This window comes from Branchiostoma lanceolatum, chromosome 16 (assembly GCF_035083965.1).
Source record: "Branchiostoma lanceolatum isolate klBraLanc5 chromosome 16, klBraLanc5.hap2, whole genome shotgun sequence".
Classification (NCBI taxonomy): Eukaryota; Metazoa; Chordata; class Leptocardii; order Amphioxiformes; family Branchiostomatidae; genus Branchiostoma; species Branchiostoma lanceolatum.
Genome location: NC_089737.1, coordinates 13,012,012 through 13,030,453, shown reverse-complemented (window position 1 = coordinate 13,030,453; position 18,442 = coordinate 13,012,012). Strand labels below are relative to the sequence as shown.

Sequence of the window (18,442 nt, the reverse complement as noted above, 5' to 3'; positions counted from 1 at the left end):
GGAAATTATGAAAGTCAAAGCCCACCAATTTCTAATCCAACACTCAGCTTTGTGTGACCATAACATCAACTGGTGCAGATGGCAATACAAGTGGACTCAGTCATGACTCAAACACCCCCTCCAAAATCAATTTCTGGGAGAAGATGGAGTACCATGTGTGAAAAACCTTGGCCTATCATGGCAGATAGTGATGAGAGACTGTTTCCGTTATGAGGCCATATCTGGTAAGAACGCCGTAAAGTGCTGCGGTTGACCTATTTCTAGGCAGATAGTAGAGTCCAGAAGATCTGATCTTCTGAAGCATTTAGGGGAGTTCTTATCAATAAAATGATTTGCAAAGGTTTCTACCATTATAACACTATTGAGTGTTAGCCATTAGCCTAGTATTCTATATGTGTGTGTGTGTATGTGTGTGTGTGTGTGTGTGTGCAACTGTGCATTTATGTATGTATTTGTGGTCTGTGTTTGTATGTATGTATGTATGTGTGTATGTGTGTGTGTGCATGACAAAGCAGCGACACGTTAAATAAATGTATAATTCATATTCTTCGAATAAATAATACACAACTACAAAATCGAAAACAAAAATAGCAGATTTATTCAAGTTTACCTTGAATAGATATTGTCAAAATTGCACCTTCTGTCAGCTGATGACAACTATCTTAAACGTTTAAACACATACTCTTTTCATCTTTGATGGGTGTCACATACATGTATATCTAATAACATAATTAGAAGCTGAACCAATGCTTCTTGACAGTTTTGGGAGTGGTCTTCTTTAACAGGTTTGTAGAGACTGATGTCTATATTACAATGTACACGAATTTAGATAGCATAGACTGCTAGTAATGTCTGTAACATAAATATACTACGTTTATATAGTAAAGACTGTGATACTGATAGTCATATCAGTCTCATTGAAGATGTTCTCACCATTTGGATGAGTCTGTCCCACTTGCAAGGACAGGTATAAAATATTGAGAATGGGCTGGATCCTTACATCTGCTTGGAGATTATAGCTATCTTTATATAGTATAGACTGTGATAGCCATATCAGTATCACTGAAGATGTCCTTCACCGTTTGGCTGACTCTGTCCCAATGTAGTCTGTCTAGACCACAGCCAATCCTGGGCATGGATAGCCTACAGACCTGGTGCTGCACACAGTGGGCCTTCATCGCCCTGAGGCTGGATTCCAGGCTACGATATGTCGGCTTCTGCCAGTACTTTTCCTTAGTCACCTTGAAAAGCAAGAGTTTGAAAACTGAAAATGTTGAAATTTTCATGTTCACGGTTTTTGCTATGACCTCTTCACCATGATCTTAAAACCATCGCGAAAATGCTTCTTCCGTCTACTGTGAACAACTGTGAACAAAATACCACCATATAATATAGACACTACGCACTACCACCAACCCCCCTTGATCCTAATCGAACTCTACCAGCTAAATATTCTGTCCGTTACATCACCTACCAGGTAGTAGACATATCTCTGCTCTGTCTTTAGGACTGCAACACCCCCTGGCTTCTGGCCTATGAACAGGTAAAACTCTGGTAAACATTCAATGTCATGTACATTGTGTACTTCAAACTTCAAAGCTATATGATTATGACATGAAATTTGGGGGTCTGTTATAACAGATATTGTCCTAATAAGATAGTGAATGATACAACAGACTGGTCAGGCCCTCTTTCCATTAGATGGCAATCGTTCAGTGCCCGCACAGCGATCAAAGTTGGATTTATGTGACACTTCATTTCATCATTGCATGATATAAAGAATGATTTCAAGAAACACACAAAATATTCCAAAATTTGTTCTTTATCTATGAAGCAATCTCTATGGTCGCTCACTGCTTGCAGCCTCTACTGGGAAAATGGTGTTACTGCTCTTGTTATATGGATGATAAATCCACAGTCACCTTGTCTCTTTAGTTCCTCCACTCTGCCAAACTTTTTCTTGAAGATCACAACGATGCCCTTTCCCATGTGACAGTCCTGGCTGATACAGTGTACCAGGGAGTCGGACTCAGGACAGCTGAACAGGTCGCCTCGCACCTGCAGCAGCTGGAAACCCTGTCAAAGGCCAACAGGTACAAATTGTCAGATTTCCTGAACATTATTGCAAAGCGTAATAGAATAGACAGACCTGGCTGCATCTACTGGTAAAATACATAAATAAAATGATTAATTTCAATGTATTGATCACATTAACAACATACTTCCAGCTTGGATCTCTTCTTCTCTGCACCTCGACCATCACCTTCCTTGCTCTGACCTGCATCATTAATCTTTGTGCTGCTGGCCTGGAAGGAAAAAAAAGACTTTGGATCAACATAAATTGATATACATTTTGGACCATTGGCTGCTGAATTTAACTCAACTGACCGGAATTCTGAAAATTATTGAAAACTCACCCTCCTGTAACTTGCTTTAATGAAATAGGCAAAAGCTAAAGTATATCTACTTTTTGGTAGATGATACCATATTTAATACAGTCAAATAGTGAAATACTGTAAATTAATTTGTTTTCACCAGTTGTCAATGCAGTAGCTATATAGGCGGAAAAAAGAGGGTTTTCGTTTTGTTGTAGCTTCATGGTTGAAACAAGTATGTATTTGTGGTGCCAAGAATTCACAGTGGAGAGGTCATAAGACATAACATTGTGAAAATATTATAAAGCCACTGCAAACATTTCAAGATTTACAGTATGTAAGGTAAGGAAAAGCAACATTTTAGGTACCAAAAATATCTACGGTATTCTATGCATGTATTCTTATATACCCACATATGCCTATTCCATTCAATCAAACAAAAGCAAACGACGAACATTATCATTTGTTGTTGTTGTTGTTGATATCTTCATATTTCTTAGATATACACCCCCCTCCTATGACATGCTGAATGGAATATCCCTATGTGGTGACAGAAACTTACCTGGGTTCCCTCACATTTTTCATGAGGTTTCAAATCAGCAGTCTTAGCTTCATGCTCCTCCAACTTTGCGTGCCCTGACATGGTTCTTTTCTTGCCCTGCTTCACTACAAACTTGTCCATTAAACTATTTCAATATATTGTGCAACGCCGATGAAAGTAAACAACGTCACTTCTGCACCAAAACTAGAAAAACACGAATAGTAGCCTACAGTAGAAATATGTCTAAGCCTAGTTCACTTAACAAAAAATAGCACAAAAAATCGACTTTTTATTCCATAGACGAATTGTGTTTATCATTTAGTTTGAATCATAATGTTGCAGAATATATAAAGATACCATTGGTAGAAAACTTGTACAATTGAAAAAGGATAGGCACTAAATAGAAACAGTTGAACAGCTACATCCGGGAAAGGAGCCCCGCCTCTCTAATTAATTCTCAAATTGACCAATCAGCGCCGAGCTGTTGACCCGGGTGAACTTAGGTGGTACGAGCTCGAGCGAAGAAGTCAGTAGCAGACTTGAAAACTCAGAAGACGTTTTATACACATCTTGAGAAATCTCAGCACCATGGCAGGAAGGGACAAGGCCGGCAACCAGCTGGAAGAGTTTAAGAAGCTTCAGAATGGGGTAAGGCGTCCTGGCAGTGTAAGGTTTTGTTGTTTTATCCGTCGGAAAATAATTTTAAGGTGTTGATCGCAAGCGTAAAGTTGCGCACTGTGCAAAAACAGTGGACTTCGAACTAGAGTTCGTTCGGTCAAAGTAGTGATTTGCCTTTTACCTTTGCCACAGATTAAACATGCGGTTGACAGTGTTTTTTTCTCAACCGTAGGCCAGCATTTCTATACTAGAGTGTTGTTTGCAAATTTACGCCCCCCTCCCCCCTATTTTTTTTTTTACATAACAACCTGTCTGTGTGTACAAAGGTCAGTCTGACCAAGGAGGTACTTGGTCTGACCTGTAGTCTTACGTGATACAAGGAGGTTACTAAAACTAGATCAAAGTTGATATGTTTATATCATTACAGATACTGATTTAATGTCATTGGTTACAACCTGAAGAAATTGTAGTCCTAGAAACTATTGGAAATGACAGTTATGTCAAATATATTGTTTTCTAGCAGTTTGAAGGTAAAACTGGAAGATGTCCCATAATGTAGGTCTTCGTGTTGTTGACTTGGAAGCAGACAAAGTAGTAGTTGCTCTTAAGACTTTTAAGGTTTCACTACTAGTAGAAATATAGGAGTGGCACATATAATTTGTGTTGTAGGTGCCATGTATGGTATACATGTACATTTGTACAGTACTTAGTGAGTGACAGTACGTTTTTGTTGGAGTAAGATCTAGACGTCATGTCAACAATTTATTTAAGTGGGAAAAGTCAACAAAGCTGTTTCGTAAGGTGACCTCAATATTGTTCTCTAGGTCGTTTATGGAAGGACACCTACCTGTAACTGTTAAATAAGGAGTAAATTGGGGGGAAAGGTAGATTGTTAAAATGGGGATAAAGCAAGTGCTGTTGAAAGTCAGCAAAGCACGAATTTAAAACATGACAAAAACCTCCTTTCTCCTCCTACAGTGGTCTAGTGGTTAGGATTTGGCACTCTCACCGCCAAGGCCTGGGTTCGATTCCCGGCGTGGGAACCACTGTAAAAACCCAAAGGGGCAAGTACGCTGCTCCCGGGATTAGAACCCGCGCCAATCCCGATCCGCACGGCTTGGGAAATCAACGCGCTAACCACTAGGCTAAAAGGTCCGTACCAGGAAGACTGGTCAGTTAGTGGAGGTTGATCCCCACTGTTACAACGGGTCCGGACCTTTAAGCCTAGTGGTTAGCGTGTTGAATTCCCAAGCCGTGCGGATTGGGATCGGCGTGAGTTCGAATCCCGGGAGCAGCGTACTCGCCCCTTTGGGTTTTTACATTAGTACCCACAAAAATAAATTCAGTTTAAGTAAACTGCAAGTCTCACTAGTCTATTAAAGTTTGGTAACACTTCTAATAGAAGTGTTACCAAACTTTAATAGAAGTTCTATTGAACAAAAATCAAACTAATTAGGACATGTACATACAGTCGAACTTGGCCTAGAAGACCACTCAGGGGACCGATAAAATCTTGTGCATATGAACAGGTGGTCACTAATAGACAGACTTCTCAAATTTTGATGCTTGTGGCAATGGAAAAAGTTACCTAAGGGACCACCCAAAAAGTAGTCACATTGGCCAGGGGGTCCTTAAGTAGAGGTGGTGACTAATGTACATGACATTTTTCTAAATATAAATTGCCAGGTAATCCTTATGTACTAGAGGTGGTCATTTGTACAGGTTTGGCTACATAGATTTGTTATGTGATTTTAAATCCGCATTTAGACTTAACAGTTTTGTGTTTTTTGGGGAGACAGAATGTTTCCACCGTTACCACGGGGACGGGTGCTCCTGTGGACAACAAGCTGGCGGTGCTGACGGTGGGCCCGCGGGGGCCGATGCTGATGCAGGACTTCACCTACACGGACGAGATGGCTCACTTCAACAGGGAGAGGATCCCGGAGAGGGTGGTGCATGCTAAGGGACACGGTCAGTTTTGTTTCTTTCCTGGATGTCTAACCTAAATTGAATTTAAAAAACAGTATAGTCCAGAAAACTGACTTAACAAAACCTCTGCAAAGATTTACAGTAGGGAGTCATGATAACTTCACTTTCAGACAGTATTTTCTGCAAACATGTGTAAAACTTGTTCTGTTCTGCCCCTACAGGTGCATTTGGGTACTTTGAGTGCACCCATGATATCAGCCAGTACTGTAAGGCCAAGCCGTTTGAACATGTGGGGAAGAGGACACCTCTGGGCATCAGGTACAGAAAATGAGTAAAATACCATTTTGTTTGTTTGTTTGAGTTTTTATTCATTCATGAGAAGCTCACATCGGCATGATGGCAATTTTCCATTGAAGTCATGACGAAAGAGGAAATGTTCCGAAAAAATTGTAACAAAGATATAGATTACATTATTGAAGTTCTGATAAATTCAAAATCATTAAGTCCTAAGAAATCCTTAGATATATATCCATACACATACATGGATTACAAAAATTTGAAACAAAATGAAAATTGGCATACATTATCATGATTATTATCCTTATATATGCATTTAGCTTTGAAGCTGACATGATTATGGCTTAATACTCCTGGCTGGACATAAAATAGCACCTTCCAGAACTAACTGTTTCAAATAGAAGAAATTGAATATGACCCATGTACATGTGATCTCCCAGGTTCTCCACTGTTGGCGGGGAGTCTGGTTCCGCTGACACGGCTCGCGATCCCCGCGGTTTCGCCGTGAAGATGTACACCGAGGACGGAAACTGGGATCTGGTGGGGAACAACACGCCTATCTTCTTCATCCGCGACCCCATTCTGGTAGGGAAACGTGTCTTGTTCTATTGCACGTTTTTCCTGTCTGTCAGCTAAGCAACATTGTCTCTCAACTAAGGACCAGTTCCAAAGGATTTATACTTGTAGGTCTCTCTAGATCTCTCTTTTTCCCTCTTCTCTCTCTCTGTCCCTCTCTCTGCCTGCCTCTCTTTCTCCTTTTTTTATGTTTAGCCATAAGTATGGCTCAACATATTGTTTTCTCTCATGTTTCTTCTCCTGTCAAATCTTCAAATCGATTCATCTCTGTCATTTTTTGACCAAATGACCTGAAATTTGGTACAGAGGTAATGTAGGCAAAAACCAATGTACGTTCTTTTCCTTTTTTTGATATTGACCTTGAAAGTGATTTTATTGAGGTTTTTAGGCTATTTTTAGCATATCTTGGCCTCCTGCGCCCTTGTATTTCAACCGAATGACCTGAAATTTGCTGTATATGTGGCTTGAACAAATATTTAAAGGACTACATTCCCATTTTTGGCATACATATATTCAAAACGATTTATTTTGGGCATTCTTGACAATATTTGCCACTTCTGTCACTTTCAATACTACATATGACCTACAGGTCATTGACCCCGAGTGCCTTGCACCTGGCCAAGCTTGAAGTTTGCTTACGAGGAGGAAAGACCGGACATAAACATTTAACGTGATTATCGGGAAAACACCATGTTCCCTTAAACTCAGTGGTTAAATTGCAGTTTAGGAAATTTTATAACAGAAAACAAGTTAAATCAATGATTTTGTGAATGTTTATTCTAGCATTAGTTATTCCAGATATTTTCAAACTCCAAATTCTTCAACACAACACGGGAGATCGTTTCTCCTCAGACTGGCGCGACACTCCTGTCAAAATTGATTGATGATCTCTCTCTGCCGCCGACTTCATACATGATCAAAGGCGGGTGGTAGGCGGTGCCTTCCTACATGTCCTACGTACGGGCGTATGGATCGTAGAATTCGGCAAAAAAGGAATGATTAGGCCAGTAGAGTCAGTCCCCGGTAAGGTCAATGATTCGCCCCTTTGCGCTAGCTTGTAACGTTAAATGAATGTACCCTCTGGTGGCCAAACTTCACTGACAAACTTTCTCCCTATTATCATCATGAGCTTGCGTTAGTCTGGTACTAGTGACTATTATGTGCCGGGAATGTTTATCTATCGCACGCCTTGGAAGGAAGTTCAACCATGATAAATGGTCGGCCGTTGCGAAAATTTGGAATCCCATGCTGTTGATTTTTGTGATTGAATCTGTAAGAAAATATATTTTCATGTCGTTCATGTTTTTGGGACGGACGCCGGGACGGGGTGAATTTTTTCTATCATTTTCGTCCCGTTAGTAATGCAAATCGAATCGTGTTGCACAAGAGGCAAAACACTAAAAACGTGGGTCTTGTGGAGTGTTTTGGAGCGGGAAAATGCCGGATATTAGCGGTGCCGAACAGTGTACATCGTCGCGCGCGGGTGACGCTCCGTCAAAACAAATCCGCTGGTGGTCTAGCGCGGCCACCGAAAATAGGCAGAAACACACAGGAGGACTTAGCACCTTCGTTTATGAGGGCAATTGTGAAAATCTTTTGTTACAAATTGTTCGAACATTGAAACATTTGGATAGATGGTTTGAAACTGTTCTAAATAAAGAGATTTTTGTGTAGTTACGTTCGAAATGTTTCCAACGTATGTGAAATGAGTTCAAACATGTTATAAGTTTCAATTCTAATTGTTTGAACACTTTAGAACTGTTGTGACTTAGACATTCTTTTAATCAAAATAGTTCAAACATATTACAAATATTATATTAAAACCCTCTCGGTGACTTTGAATTGACCCAAATATGTTGTTTTTGGTCATTTCCTTCGTCTCCTGTCAAATCTTCATATGTATACTATGGAAAACTTCATTCTTCCCTGGGGCTGATCTTTTTTAATTCAATTTTGAACTGGGTTGATTATGCGCAAGAGTGTAATTTTCAGCGGATATTTTTCGACTGGTTTACATGGAAATGGCACGGAATATCCCATTCTTGCAAGGGGAGGATTCTTTAATTATTTCTTTCAATTTTGAGCTGGAATGATTATGAAAAAGTCCATTCTTTAGCAGAAGTGTTAATCAATTAGTGGATATGGTTGTGGACTGGTCCATATTGTGTTGAGGTGCTACTGGAAGACTCAGTTTTGGACTGGGGTGATTCATTTTTTTAGTGCAAGTATTTTAGAATGGTCCATTGTTATTTGGGGAGAGTCCATTTTTTGCATGGCGAGGAGTATGGCTAAACATGCTGTATTTGCTCGCAAATGTTGCCTTTCTAGTCTCTTTCTCTGTCACTCCTTTTTTCTCTGTCTCTCTCTCTGCCTACATGTGTCTCTCCTTTTCTCTCTCTCTCCCTGCCTGTCTCTCTCTCTCCTTGTATTTTTGTGCTCCCTGTACAATGTGCATATGTATTTATGTTTGATATAACTTAATATTTTTCACATTCATTGGCAAAAATGTGTCTATTTTATCATTCTGACAAGATATTGTGGACACAACATACAAGTCATACAGGACATGACAAAAGGTTTTTCTGGTTTTAAATTAATGACTGCTCTAATTTTTTTCTAGTTCCCCAGTTTCATTCACACCCAGAAGAGGAACCCTGCAACCCACCTCAAGGTATAGTAAAAGAGAACTTGTCCAGTTAGAATATGGTACATTCACAATCATGACTAATTGTTGCACTGATTTGCTTTAACTATATATATACGTTAACTCCAAGAAATTAAACGTACTCAATGTAAGAACTTATGATAAGAGATGGTCCAAATGTCACTGTTTTAACTACCTTTCATTCTTGAGAAAAACAACAAGTTTACAAGGGTAGGAATATTTTTGGGACATGAATTTTGTTGTTTATTGCATGTAATATAATTATCAAATCCACATTCCAGGACCCTGACATGTTCTGGGACTTCATCTCGCTGCGTCCGGAGACGTGTCACCAGGTGTCGTTCCTCTTCTCCAACCGCGGCACGCCCAACGGGTACCGCCACATGAACGGCTACGGCAGCCACACCTTCAAAATGGTCAACAAGGACAACGAGGCCGTGTACTGCAAGTTCCACTGGAAGGTGGGAGAGTTAGGATTATGGCTGATGTCTGATTAAGGGCCTAGTTTTACTGGCAAATTAGGGATTTTCGGTACTCTTTTTTTGTGATGCGCTTGTATAGACAGATGGTCAACAAGAACAATGAGACAGTGTACTGTAAGTTTTCCTGGAAGGTGGAAGACTAAGGAGTCAGATATTCTTGTTTGTTCGATTTCACATAACTGGTAAAATTCCTTCACTTTAGGTATAGCATGCAAGCTTTGTACTGTAGGAGTGTAGTTACAAGAACGTGAAATTGCGGGATGCCCAACCCAAGCGTAAACAATAGTTCTTGTTTCCTACAGACTGACCAGGGCATCAAGAACTTCACCAGACAGCAGGCCGATGACCTGGCGGGCAGTGACCCCGACTACGCAGGTCGTGACCTCTTCAATGCCATCGCTGAAGGCAACTATGTGAGTACCTGAGATGTTTAACCCAATGTTTGGGTTTCTATTATTGATAGTAACCACCTGTCCACATTTTTAGATCAGATTTTGTCTGTCCCCTGAGTGGTCTTCTTACTTAGGCAGTTTTGACTTTATTTGCCTTTCTTGCACTACAACAACCAAAAAAAAGGCGCACAGTACTGGTCAGTTTCATATTCATTGACTTTCTCTTTAAGTAGAAGATGTCAGTGTCATTTTTGTGAAAAAAACATCATGCCATGTCAGAATGCATACTAGTGCTATCGCTTAGCGGGAGGGGAGCTTGTAGAGGTGTTTATACACCAACCCACCCTTCAAATTGTGATGAATTCAAATAGGATAGAAATAAAAAGGGAAATAAAATCATTATGTTGTGCATTTTTACATTTATATTTTCACAGCCCTCCTGGACCCTGAAGATTCAGGTCATGACCTTTGAAGAGGCTGAGAAGTTCAGATTCAACCCATTCGACCTTACCAAGGTCAGTGCTGTGTCCTTATTTATATATTTGTGTGTGATTTAACACAACTTACCATGTTTACTGTTGCCTCTCTATTTCTCGGACATAAACTAATAAATGTTAATTTTTTCCCCCCTCCCCACCCCTATGATACTACCATTCTCCAAGCAGATCTATCGGTGGCATTGAAGCAGTATCCGAAGCTTCGGTGTCTTTGGATACTTGTTGCCACCGATAGATCTGCTTGGAGATTATATATTAGATGCATGTTGTTAGTAGTAGTAGTAGTCCACTGTGTTCTGCTGCTACAGTAGCCTGGACACCCTGCAGCTACAATCAGTCCTATATTACATGTACCATGTTTTAACAGTTAAAACTGTTGCGCCCCCATTCCCACATGTAGGTCTGGCCCCAGGGAGAGTTCCCCCTGATCCCCGTAGGGAAGATGGTCCTGAACAGGAACCCTAAGAACTACTTTGCTGAGGTGGAGCAGATCGCCTTCAGCCCCATCCACATGGTCCCCGGCATCGAGGCCAGCCCAGACAAGATGCTGCAGGTATGTCATCAAATGGGTAGATTATTTGCATGAGTTACTTTGGTTTCTGTACTAGCTGCTATACCAACACTACCAAAAATGGAAAAGGAATTAGGAGGTAGTCATGATCATGCTTGAGTAGATTCAAGGACTCCGAGGAAAATTGTCAACTTTTTTGGTTAGTTAACAGTAAATGCGTTTAGTATTTCAAAATCTGTATGGGTTTAGACAGTCCAAGATGTTTGTGGTTCTCCCTCACCCAGGGTCGCCTATTTTTGTACTCGGACACCCATTTTAAAAATTTCGTCTTTTCTGAAAAGATCTTATAGATGTAATCTTTAAATCAAGTCTACCTTAAGTTTGTGCTCTTTGATTAGACAAAAATTGATAAAGAAATGGGTTGTGACGTCACAAAAATGACTCCTAGCCATAATAGCTAATGGGGGACATCACTACCCAAAAGTTAAAGTACACATGTGCCCAGTAATTCAAGCTCTGCAAATAGATTACAGACATGCGTACATCTTAACAATTTGTTCTCTCTCCCCCCAGGGTCGCCTGTTCTCCTACTCTGACACCTACTGCCACTGTCTTTGCTAACAGAAGATCCCCCCACTAATAATACTTCATAGTTGTTACTACAACATCAAGACATGGACTGGCCTGAGCGCTACACAACTGATCAGAGAGGCCAAGGACAGAACAGGATGGGCAAGGATCATTGCGGCTGGCTGTCATGACGCCCCTACGACCACTGAGGTCATGGGTCATGAGCGAGTGAGAGTGAGTTATTACTAACAGAAGATCCTGATTATTATTGTCTCTTCTCTCTTTAGGGTCGTCTGTTCTCCTACTCAGACACCCACCGCCACCGCCTGGGCAGCAACTACCTACAGATCCCTGTCAACTGTCCGTACCGTGCCCGCGTCACCAACTACCAGCGCGACGGTCCGCAGTGTGTGGACGACAACCAGGGTGAGGACAGCCATTTTGTTTGTTTTATAATGCAGCGTGTGTAGTCCAGTGGTTAGCAATCTTGTCTCTGAAACTAGAAGCTGCGAGTTCGATCCTGGCTGTGTCACCCACCTGACATGCACGCTACCGGAAAGGGTCGCAGTCCTTAGGACGGGACGTTAAGCTGTGGCCCACTGTTCATAATGTGCTTGTCCAAAAGAGCTAGGGGATTTCCCCGGTACAATGAACCTGTAAATACTGTACATAGCGTCTGTCTTCTCTGTCACGACCATTGGAAGAATAGCTCTTCAGTGAGCTAAACTGGATCAAGATTACTCTCCTTTTGTTTTGTTTCGCAATACCAGTAAACTGTCTTTAGGTGCTAGCTTTGTACAGCTAGGCCACACCGACATGATATATGGATGACATCTGCGTATATCCATTTTCATCCGTTTCCAATAAACCTAAGCTACCTAAGACCAGACTGTAGGGTTTGAAAACTGTTTGATCCACTCACTCAGAATAAAAGATATTTCATACTATGATACATCTAAAGTCAATGCCATTCTTAAACGTATCATGTAGACTGACACTTGATTAAGCAACATATTTTTCAGTTGTCATTTTGATATCTAACTCTGAAACCTTTTTCTTGTTTGTTATAGCTGGAGCCCCCAACTACTACCCTAACAGTTTCTCTGGGCCTGAACAGGACGAGAAGATCGCACCCCCGGCCATCGCTGTTACAGGAGACCTGCAGAGGTACAACACTGCCGACGAGGACAACTTCACACAGGTCAGTGTCACTTTCTGTTCATGCAGAGCCACCTTGTGGTTCTTAACATTACCGCAGAGGTACAACACTGCTGACGAGGACAACTTCACACAGGTCTGACAGAACTGTCATTTCTATTCACACTAGTCTAGTATCGTGCATGGTCTTTTGGTTAGTGTCCCTGCCTTTGGACCAAGAAACCATGAAAATCCCAGCTGTGTCACTCACCTGACATACACACTGGAAACAGAGTCCATAAGACGGGATGTTAAGCCGTGGTTTGCTCTTCATTGTACTTGTTAAAAAGAGATAGACAAATTTTCCCAGTAACTAAATCTGTCTATACTATACTGTCTTCTCTGTTATGACCAGTGGAAGAGTAGCTAAAAGAATAGTGCAGGTTTCTGAGATTTTAAAAGATTGTAACTTTTGTCTGTCTGCTTATCATATTGCTAGGGGCTTAAATGAATGAGTTATTTACACCTGTTGTTCTCTTGCAGGTTGGAACATTCTGGCAGAAGGTTCTGAGTGAGTACGACCGTGAACACCTGGTGGACAACCTTGCCTCTCACATGACTGCCGCACAGGAGTTCCTGCAGAAGAGGGCTGTAAGAACAATCATCTTTCCCTAATATGCAAATGAGCACTTGATATGCAAATGAGCGTGTAGTAAATTTTAAAATTATGTCACAACTACATGTATGTGTAGGTTATAAATGCCTATATTGCATATTGGCCTGTAGATTTTCTATTAGAGTAAGCACTAGAAAAGTACAAAAAATTACATATTAATTACCTATTTTGGCTACCAAACAGTGAGCAAAACTATAAGCTTTGTACCTTTTTTTGTAGATTTATGGATGTTACTACATCGCATGTACATATACATGTCTTTGACAGCTGCAGTTTTCAAGTTTGTTTCTTTTGCGTTTTTAGGTGAAGAACTTCGCCCAGTGTGATCCTGAGTTTGGCCGTCGTCTTCAGGAGAGGTTGGACAAGTACAACGCTGCCAAGGTAACAAACAAACAAACAAACAAACAAAATCAGATAAACAACTATACTATGTCACATGCACTCTAATAAGGAAGAGGCCAAAATATGTAGTAGACATAGATTACCACCTTTAAGCTTACAGCATTGTGTCTGCATCTGAAATGTTACTCTAATCAAATTTTCATTTGGTTCACTTTATCTGGCAAGAGATGTGCTTTTTCCTTAAAAACTTTGAAAACATCATTAGTCACATGACACAAGAACTCAAGATGAGATCTGACTTACCGGGTTGAGGAAGAGACACAGAGCTTCTCAAAAGCTTTTGTTGTGTGTGATGATTAAATATTTCATAAAAAATAAAAGTTGATGCAATATTTAGTTCCAGTAACCACACTTCTATTAGATAATTTAGATCAGAGCATGCTACACCTAATGAAATTTAGATGGACAGTAGAGCAGAAAACTTGTGTGCAAATTCAAGTTCTAAAGACAATTTTTTTTCCTTCCCTCTTTAGGCCTCCTCCAGTGTGTCTGCCCAGCTGTAAGCTTGGCCAAGGCAAAATCACAACACTGGACACAACACCGAACAGTATGGACCAGTGAAGGGGAGACAGTGAGAGATGCATCAGGCTTCCACATCTGCAAACTGCATATAACACTTTGCGAAATAGTGTGAATCTTAATATACAACAATGATATCAAAGGCAATGTATTCTTCATTGATTAGGATGGACAAACGTCATCAAATACATGTACCTGTGTACACAATGCAAAAGTTACTCAAGGAACTGGATAAGTTTTTAAATGGTCAGATGTTTCAGACACTAACTGCTATCTTTCATCAGTGGCAAAGTGGCAAAGATAGCCGGTGGATGCTGTCTGAAACGTCTGAACGTTTACAAGACTTATCCTGTTGCTTAAGCAACTTTTGTACTGTGTATCTTACTACCTGGATGTCTAACCTTTATCAATGTGTCATCAATTGTAATCCTACTGCATATTACCTGGGTATAAGGCCAACAGCTGGCTTGCAGATTTAAGGTTGCCAAATCTACTTGTAGGTTGTAGGAATGGAAGATCATTCCAAAATGATGCAAAAAGAGCCTGTACTGCCTTTCAATTTCCTGTAATTATCAAAACTATGTGTCAGATTGTCACGAAGAAATAACTGAGATTTTGCTATATCTGCTTTACAGACACTAATTGATGTAAAATAATTACAATATGCATCACCTCTTGAGATTACTATTATAATAATAGTAGATAATGTGTCTTTTCTTTATTTTCAAATCTTGAATATGATACAACATGTATTTTGGGTGGACCAGTCTATGTGGTACATGATCAATTGTACATTGATGCAGCAGAAATTGTTCTTGGGAAAACAGTAATATGTGGTGAAAGTACGAAAAATTTGACAGGAGAAAACATGTTGGATCATTGTATAGGATACATGTACTAGAATCTTGTCATTGAATTTTAAATGACTGTGACAAATTTAATTCTTCCTAGCTAACATTTTTAATTCTTCCTAGCTTACAGTTCGATTAGATACAAAATAATTAATTCAGGTCATTAGAAAAATGTGGATGATGAAAATCTTTCTTCACCGATATATTATTTTTAGCTGAATACATATTCTGTAAATTTTAAAGCAAATTCATTCATTCATTCATTCATTCATTCATTTGTACGTCTTCTAAATATATTAAAAACTTTCCAGGTGAATTTACCTTCTCCTATTCATGCTTGTCAACCACAGTTTGAATCTTTATGTCACAGGCCCATTTTGAGATGCCACACAGTGGTGTAAAACTTTATCCTTTACAATACAATTTTCTGAGTTTTTTTCACAAAATTCTGCCAAATAAAATCCTGCTCTGCCGAAATTTTCAGTTGTAAATGTTGTTGTTGTTTCCTGTGCATGCGAATTGATGTTACTTGGATATTAATCATGTAGTGTGTTGGCCATGTCCTCTCTTAATTGTTCCACCTGAGTGAAGTGAGGTAATTCATGTTTCCCAAGTGCAGAAGGCCTTTAGGACCGGTGCAATGGCCTAGTGGGTAGAGTGTTCGCCTTGCATGCGGTAGGTCGTGAGTTCGAACCCCGGCCGGGTCATCCCAAAGACTAAAAAAATGGTACATACTGCTTTCTCTGCTTAGCACTCAGCATTTGGGGAAGGGTATGGAAGTTAAACACACTTCACTACCAGTGGACTAGCCCCCTGCTGTAGTGACTTGCACAAAAAGTTGTGTGGCCCAGGGCTACAGAAATGGAGATGGGCGCCGCCTTATGCACCTTCGGTGTGGGGAGTACAGAAGTGCAGAAGGGGAATATTAATCATGCGTTCAGAGGATTCGAACCCTGGACCTCTAGGTTCCAGGCCGAACACCACACCTTTGCGCCAAGCAACGCCACTGAATATATAGAATTGACTAGAAACTACTTCCAGTGGTTTTCGAGGTCATCAATGACAAATCCCCAGTGGTTTTCGAGGTCATCTAAGGACAAATCCCCCCTCCTCCATATGAACCCCACCCGTTCTCAAACAAAAGCCGCTTTTGTCATGGGTGTGTGCACATTCATTTGATATGTGCGCACAATATGCATATTTCCGCATGTTGATAAAGATCAGATAAATAGATAGAGATTGGAATACTGAATAGAGGCATCCATCAAAAGTAATGAGTAAAGACGTTGTATGGCAAGCCCAGATTGGATGGTGGGTACATATAGTATTCTATACTTTTAACGTGTATTGTAATAATGATGATATTGGGTTTATATTCAAACAAAAACATTTGGTAGCCCAAGAGCTGAATTACATGTTCTGTACATAAAAAAAATCACATAGACTATCATACAGTGTCATGCTAACATACAACACTGACATACTTAACGGTTTAAAATCACAGACAAATTCAGTAAAAGGTTTCAAGACAAGCGAAATTGTACGTATTGATACAGTAAGTAATACCTGAAGTGGTACACCTCAAGACTAGCATGGCACAGTAACTGCCGGTTAAATGGTCACGTGGGCTGCGGAATGCAAACTGGGTATTGTATACTGCCACAGCATTGTTCTGTTCGTTTGATTGACGAAGCTATCATATGAATGTTTAATGAATGGATGATGACCTTTACTGTACATTCATACCCTTTCAGGCAAAGTAAAATGTACAGACATTCAAATATAAGAGTCACAATAAAATACATATTGTGACAGGACTTCTTATATTATACTAATCTAATAATACATGAGTTTTAAAACTAATAATACATCAGTTAAGTTAGTTCAAGTCCTCCCACACCATGAGGTGTATAGGGCGGCGCCAATCTCCGTTTCATAGCCTTAGGTTCGACCCTTTTTCTCGTCCCTTGGTAATGTTGATTTAAGAATATAGGTTGAGACGAATTTGTCAAACATAGAATGATCAAAATGCAGATGAAGAAAATCAGCTTATCATTATATAATTTCAATTCAGTATTTTAGATTCTTGTTTGGACATGTCACCATTGGATACTGAGGAGACGTCTTGTGGTGACCAATGTCAGCAACTTTACTTGTACTTGCCGCAAGCTTTATTTACACCTATTAAATCACACCTTTATTCAAGCCCTTTAAACACAGACGGATTGTTCAAGGTTTTCTTTGAAGTATCTATTGATGCAGAGGTCAATGACACGTTACGGATGGGTACCGTATTGAAGCCTAAAGCTTAAACGCACATGTATAGATAGTGTTCTCTTTTGTATGTATTGATGTTGATGTACTGGTCTTCCAAGGGTGCGCTGACATCATGTATATATATATAGAATCATGTATTAGTCAGAGTGGGCGTTCCTTATCAACGTTATAAACACTTATAAACAGAGCCAGGGATGGCAGTATAAATATAGCCTGGTAGCTTGCCATTAGTGTTAATACCGCTTCTGAGAACATCAGGTAAGTTTTCTTCTTCACTACACCCTTGGGTGACTTGTTTCCCCTGTTGCTATTTTAAGACTTTACACTCGATTAGTCAGGTTAAAGAAGGTCCACACTAAGGTATATAGAATTATGGTTTTGTGGGGTTAGAGGAATTGACAAAAATACACGTTCTTCCTTTAAAAACGACGAGCAAAAGATTTAATGAAAGAAACAGGTTGGAATTCGTGTATACATGTATATGTAAGTGGTGTTTATGATATATGAGTAACATTTTTGAGGTATGTTTTGACACATTGCAACTAAGGTGTAATACATAATTCAGTGGTTTTCGAGGTCATCCAAGAACAAATCCCCCTCCTCCGTATAAACCCCACCCCTTCTCAAACAATAAAGATGAAGATAGAGATAAGATAAATAGATAAAGATTGAAATATTGAATAGAGACATCCATCGAGAGTAAAGGATAGAGACGATGTGTGGTAATATTCTACACTTAAAGGGATTGTATACTGATCATGACACAGCATTGTTCTGTTTGTTTGATCGACGACCAGGTATATAAAGAGTGTGATATATAACATGGGTGAGAGTGTTGGTCTCACATTTCTGTGCTGAGTTCTAGTCTGAGCTGATGAGGAGGAACAAGTGTGCGTCACAGACTGTTGTCATGGGGAATGGTATTTCCAAGAAAGCCGTAAAGCCGGTGCCACATGCACAGGTGAGCACCACTTGACTTGACTTAGCCGCTAATGTGTATGATTTATTGAATGAATGAATGAATGAATGAATGAATAAATGACTGAATAAGTAAATAAATAAACAAATAAATAAATAAATGAATAGATTAATATATTGTTCGTTTGTTTGTTTTATGTGTGTGTGAT

The 18,442-nt window shown here is 39.9% G+C and overlaps 2 protein-coding genes across 4 annotated transcripts; one reads left to right on the top strand and one right to left on the bottom strand.

Annotated features, from left to right (window-relative positions):
- Positions 1-575: 575 nt before the first annotated feature.
- Positions 576-3,158, bottom strand: LOC136421627 (ADP-ribose glycohydrolase OARD1-like). Of its 2 annotated transcripts, XM_066409089.1 has the most exons (5): positions 2,938-3,158; positions 2,223-2,306; positions 1,923-2,076; positions 1,475-1,533; positions 576-1,241 (listed from the first exon to the last, which is right to left on the bottom strand). In XM_066409089.1, exons 1-5 carry the CDS (start codon positions 3,055-3,057, stop codon positions 1,026-1,028), a joined length of 633 nt encoding a protein of 210 aa, XP_066265186.1. In that variant the 5' UTR covers positions 3,058-3,158; the 3' UTR covers positions 576-1,025. The 2 variants fall into 2 exon arrangements, with proteins under 2 accessions (XP_066265186.1, XP_066265187.1); XM_066409090.1 differs by lacking the exon at positions 2,223-2,306.
- A 238-nt stretch (positions 3,159-3,396) lies between these two features.
- Positions 3,397-15,515, top strand: LOC136421626 (catalase-like). Of its 2 annotated transcripts, XM_066409088.1 has the most exons (15): positions 3,397-3,564; positions 5,334-5,505; positions 5,685-5,781; positions 6,201-6,345; positions 8,957-9,007; positions 9,283-9,462; positions 9,786-9,896; positions 10,310-10,390; positions 10,773-10,925; positions 11,741-11,879; positions 12,524-12,620; positions 12,714-12,747; positions 13,134-13,241; positions 13,570-13,647; positions 14,142-15,515. In XM_066409088.1, exons 1-15 carry the CDS (start codon positions 3,505-3,507, stop codon positions 14,169-14,171), a joined length of 1,536 nt encoding a protein of 511 aa, XP_066265185.1. In that variant the 5' UTR covers positions 3,397-3,504; the 3' UTR covers positions 14,172-15,515. The 2 variants fall into 2 exon arrangements, with proteins under 2 accessions (XP_066265185.1, XP_066265184.1); XM_066409087.1 differs by lacking the exon at positions 12,714-12,747 and having other exon boundaries at positions 3,398-3,564; positions 12,524-12,654.
- Positions 15,516-18,442: the final 2,927 nt, after the last annotated feature.

Excerpts from the sequence above, each read along its gene's own strand:
- LOC136421627 (XM_066409089.1), bottom strand. The coding sequence starts at position 3,057 with ATGGACAAGTTTGTAGTGAAGCAGGGCAAGAAAAGAACCATGTCAGGG. Across the intron at positions 2,307-2,937 it reads AAAAATGTGAGGGAACCCAG|GCCAGCAGCACAAAGATTAA; the intron begins GTAAGTTTCTGT and ends TTTTCCTTCCAG. Across the intron at positions 2,077-2,222 it reads AGAAGAGATCCAAGCTGGAA|GGTTTCCAGCTGCTGCAGGT; the intron begins GTATGTTGTTAA and ends GGCCTTTGACAG.
- LOC136421626 (XM_066409088.1), top strand. The coding sequence starts at position 3,505 with ATGGCAGGAAGGGACAAGGCCGGCAACCAGCTGGAAGAGTTTAAGAAG. Across the intron at positions 5,782-6,200 it reads AGGACACCTCTGGGCATCAG|GTTCTCCACTGTTGGCGGGG; the intron begins GTACAGAAAATG and ends GTGATCTCCCAG. Across the intron at positions 9,008-9,282 it reads ACCCTGCAACCCACCTCAAG|GACCCTGACATGTTCTGGGA; the intron begins GTATAGTAAAAG and ends TCCACATTCCAG.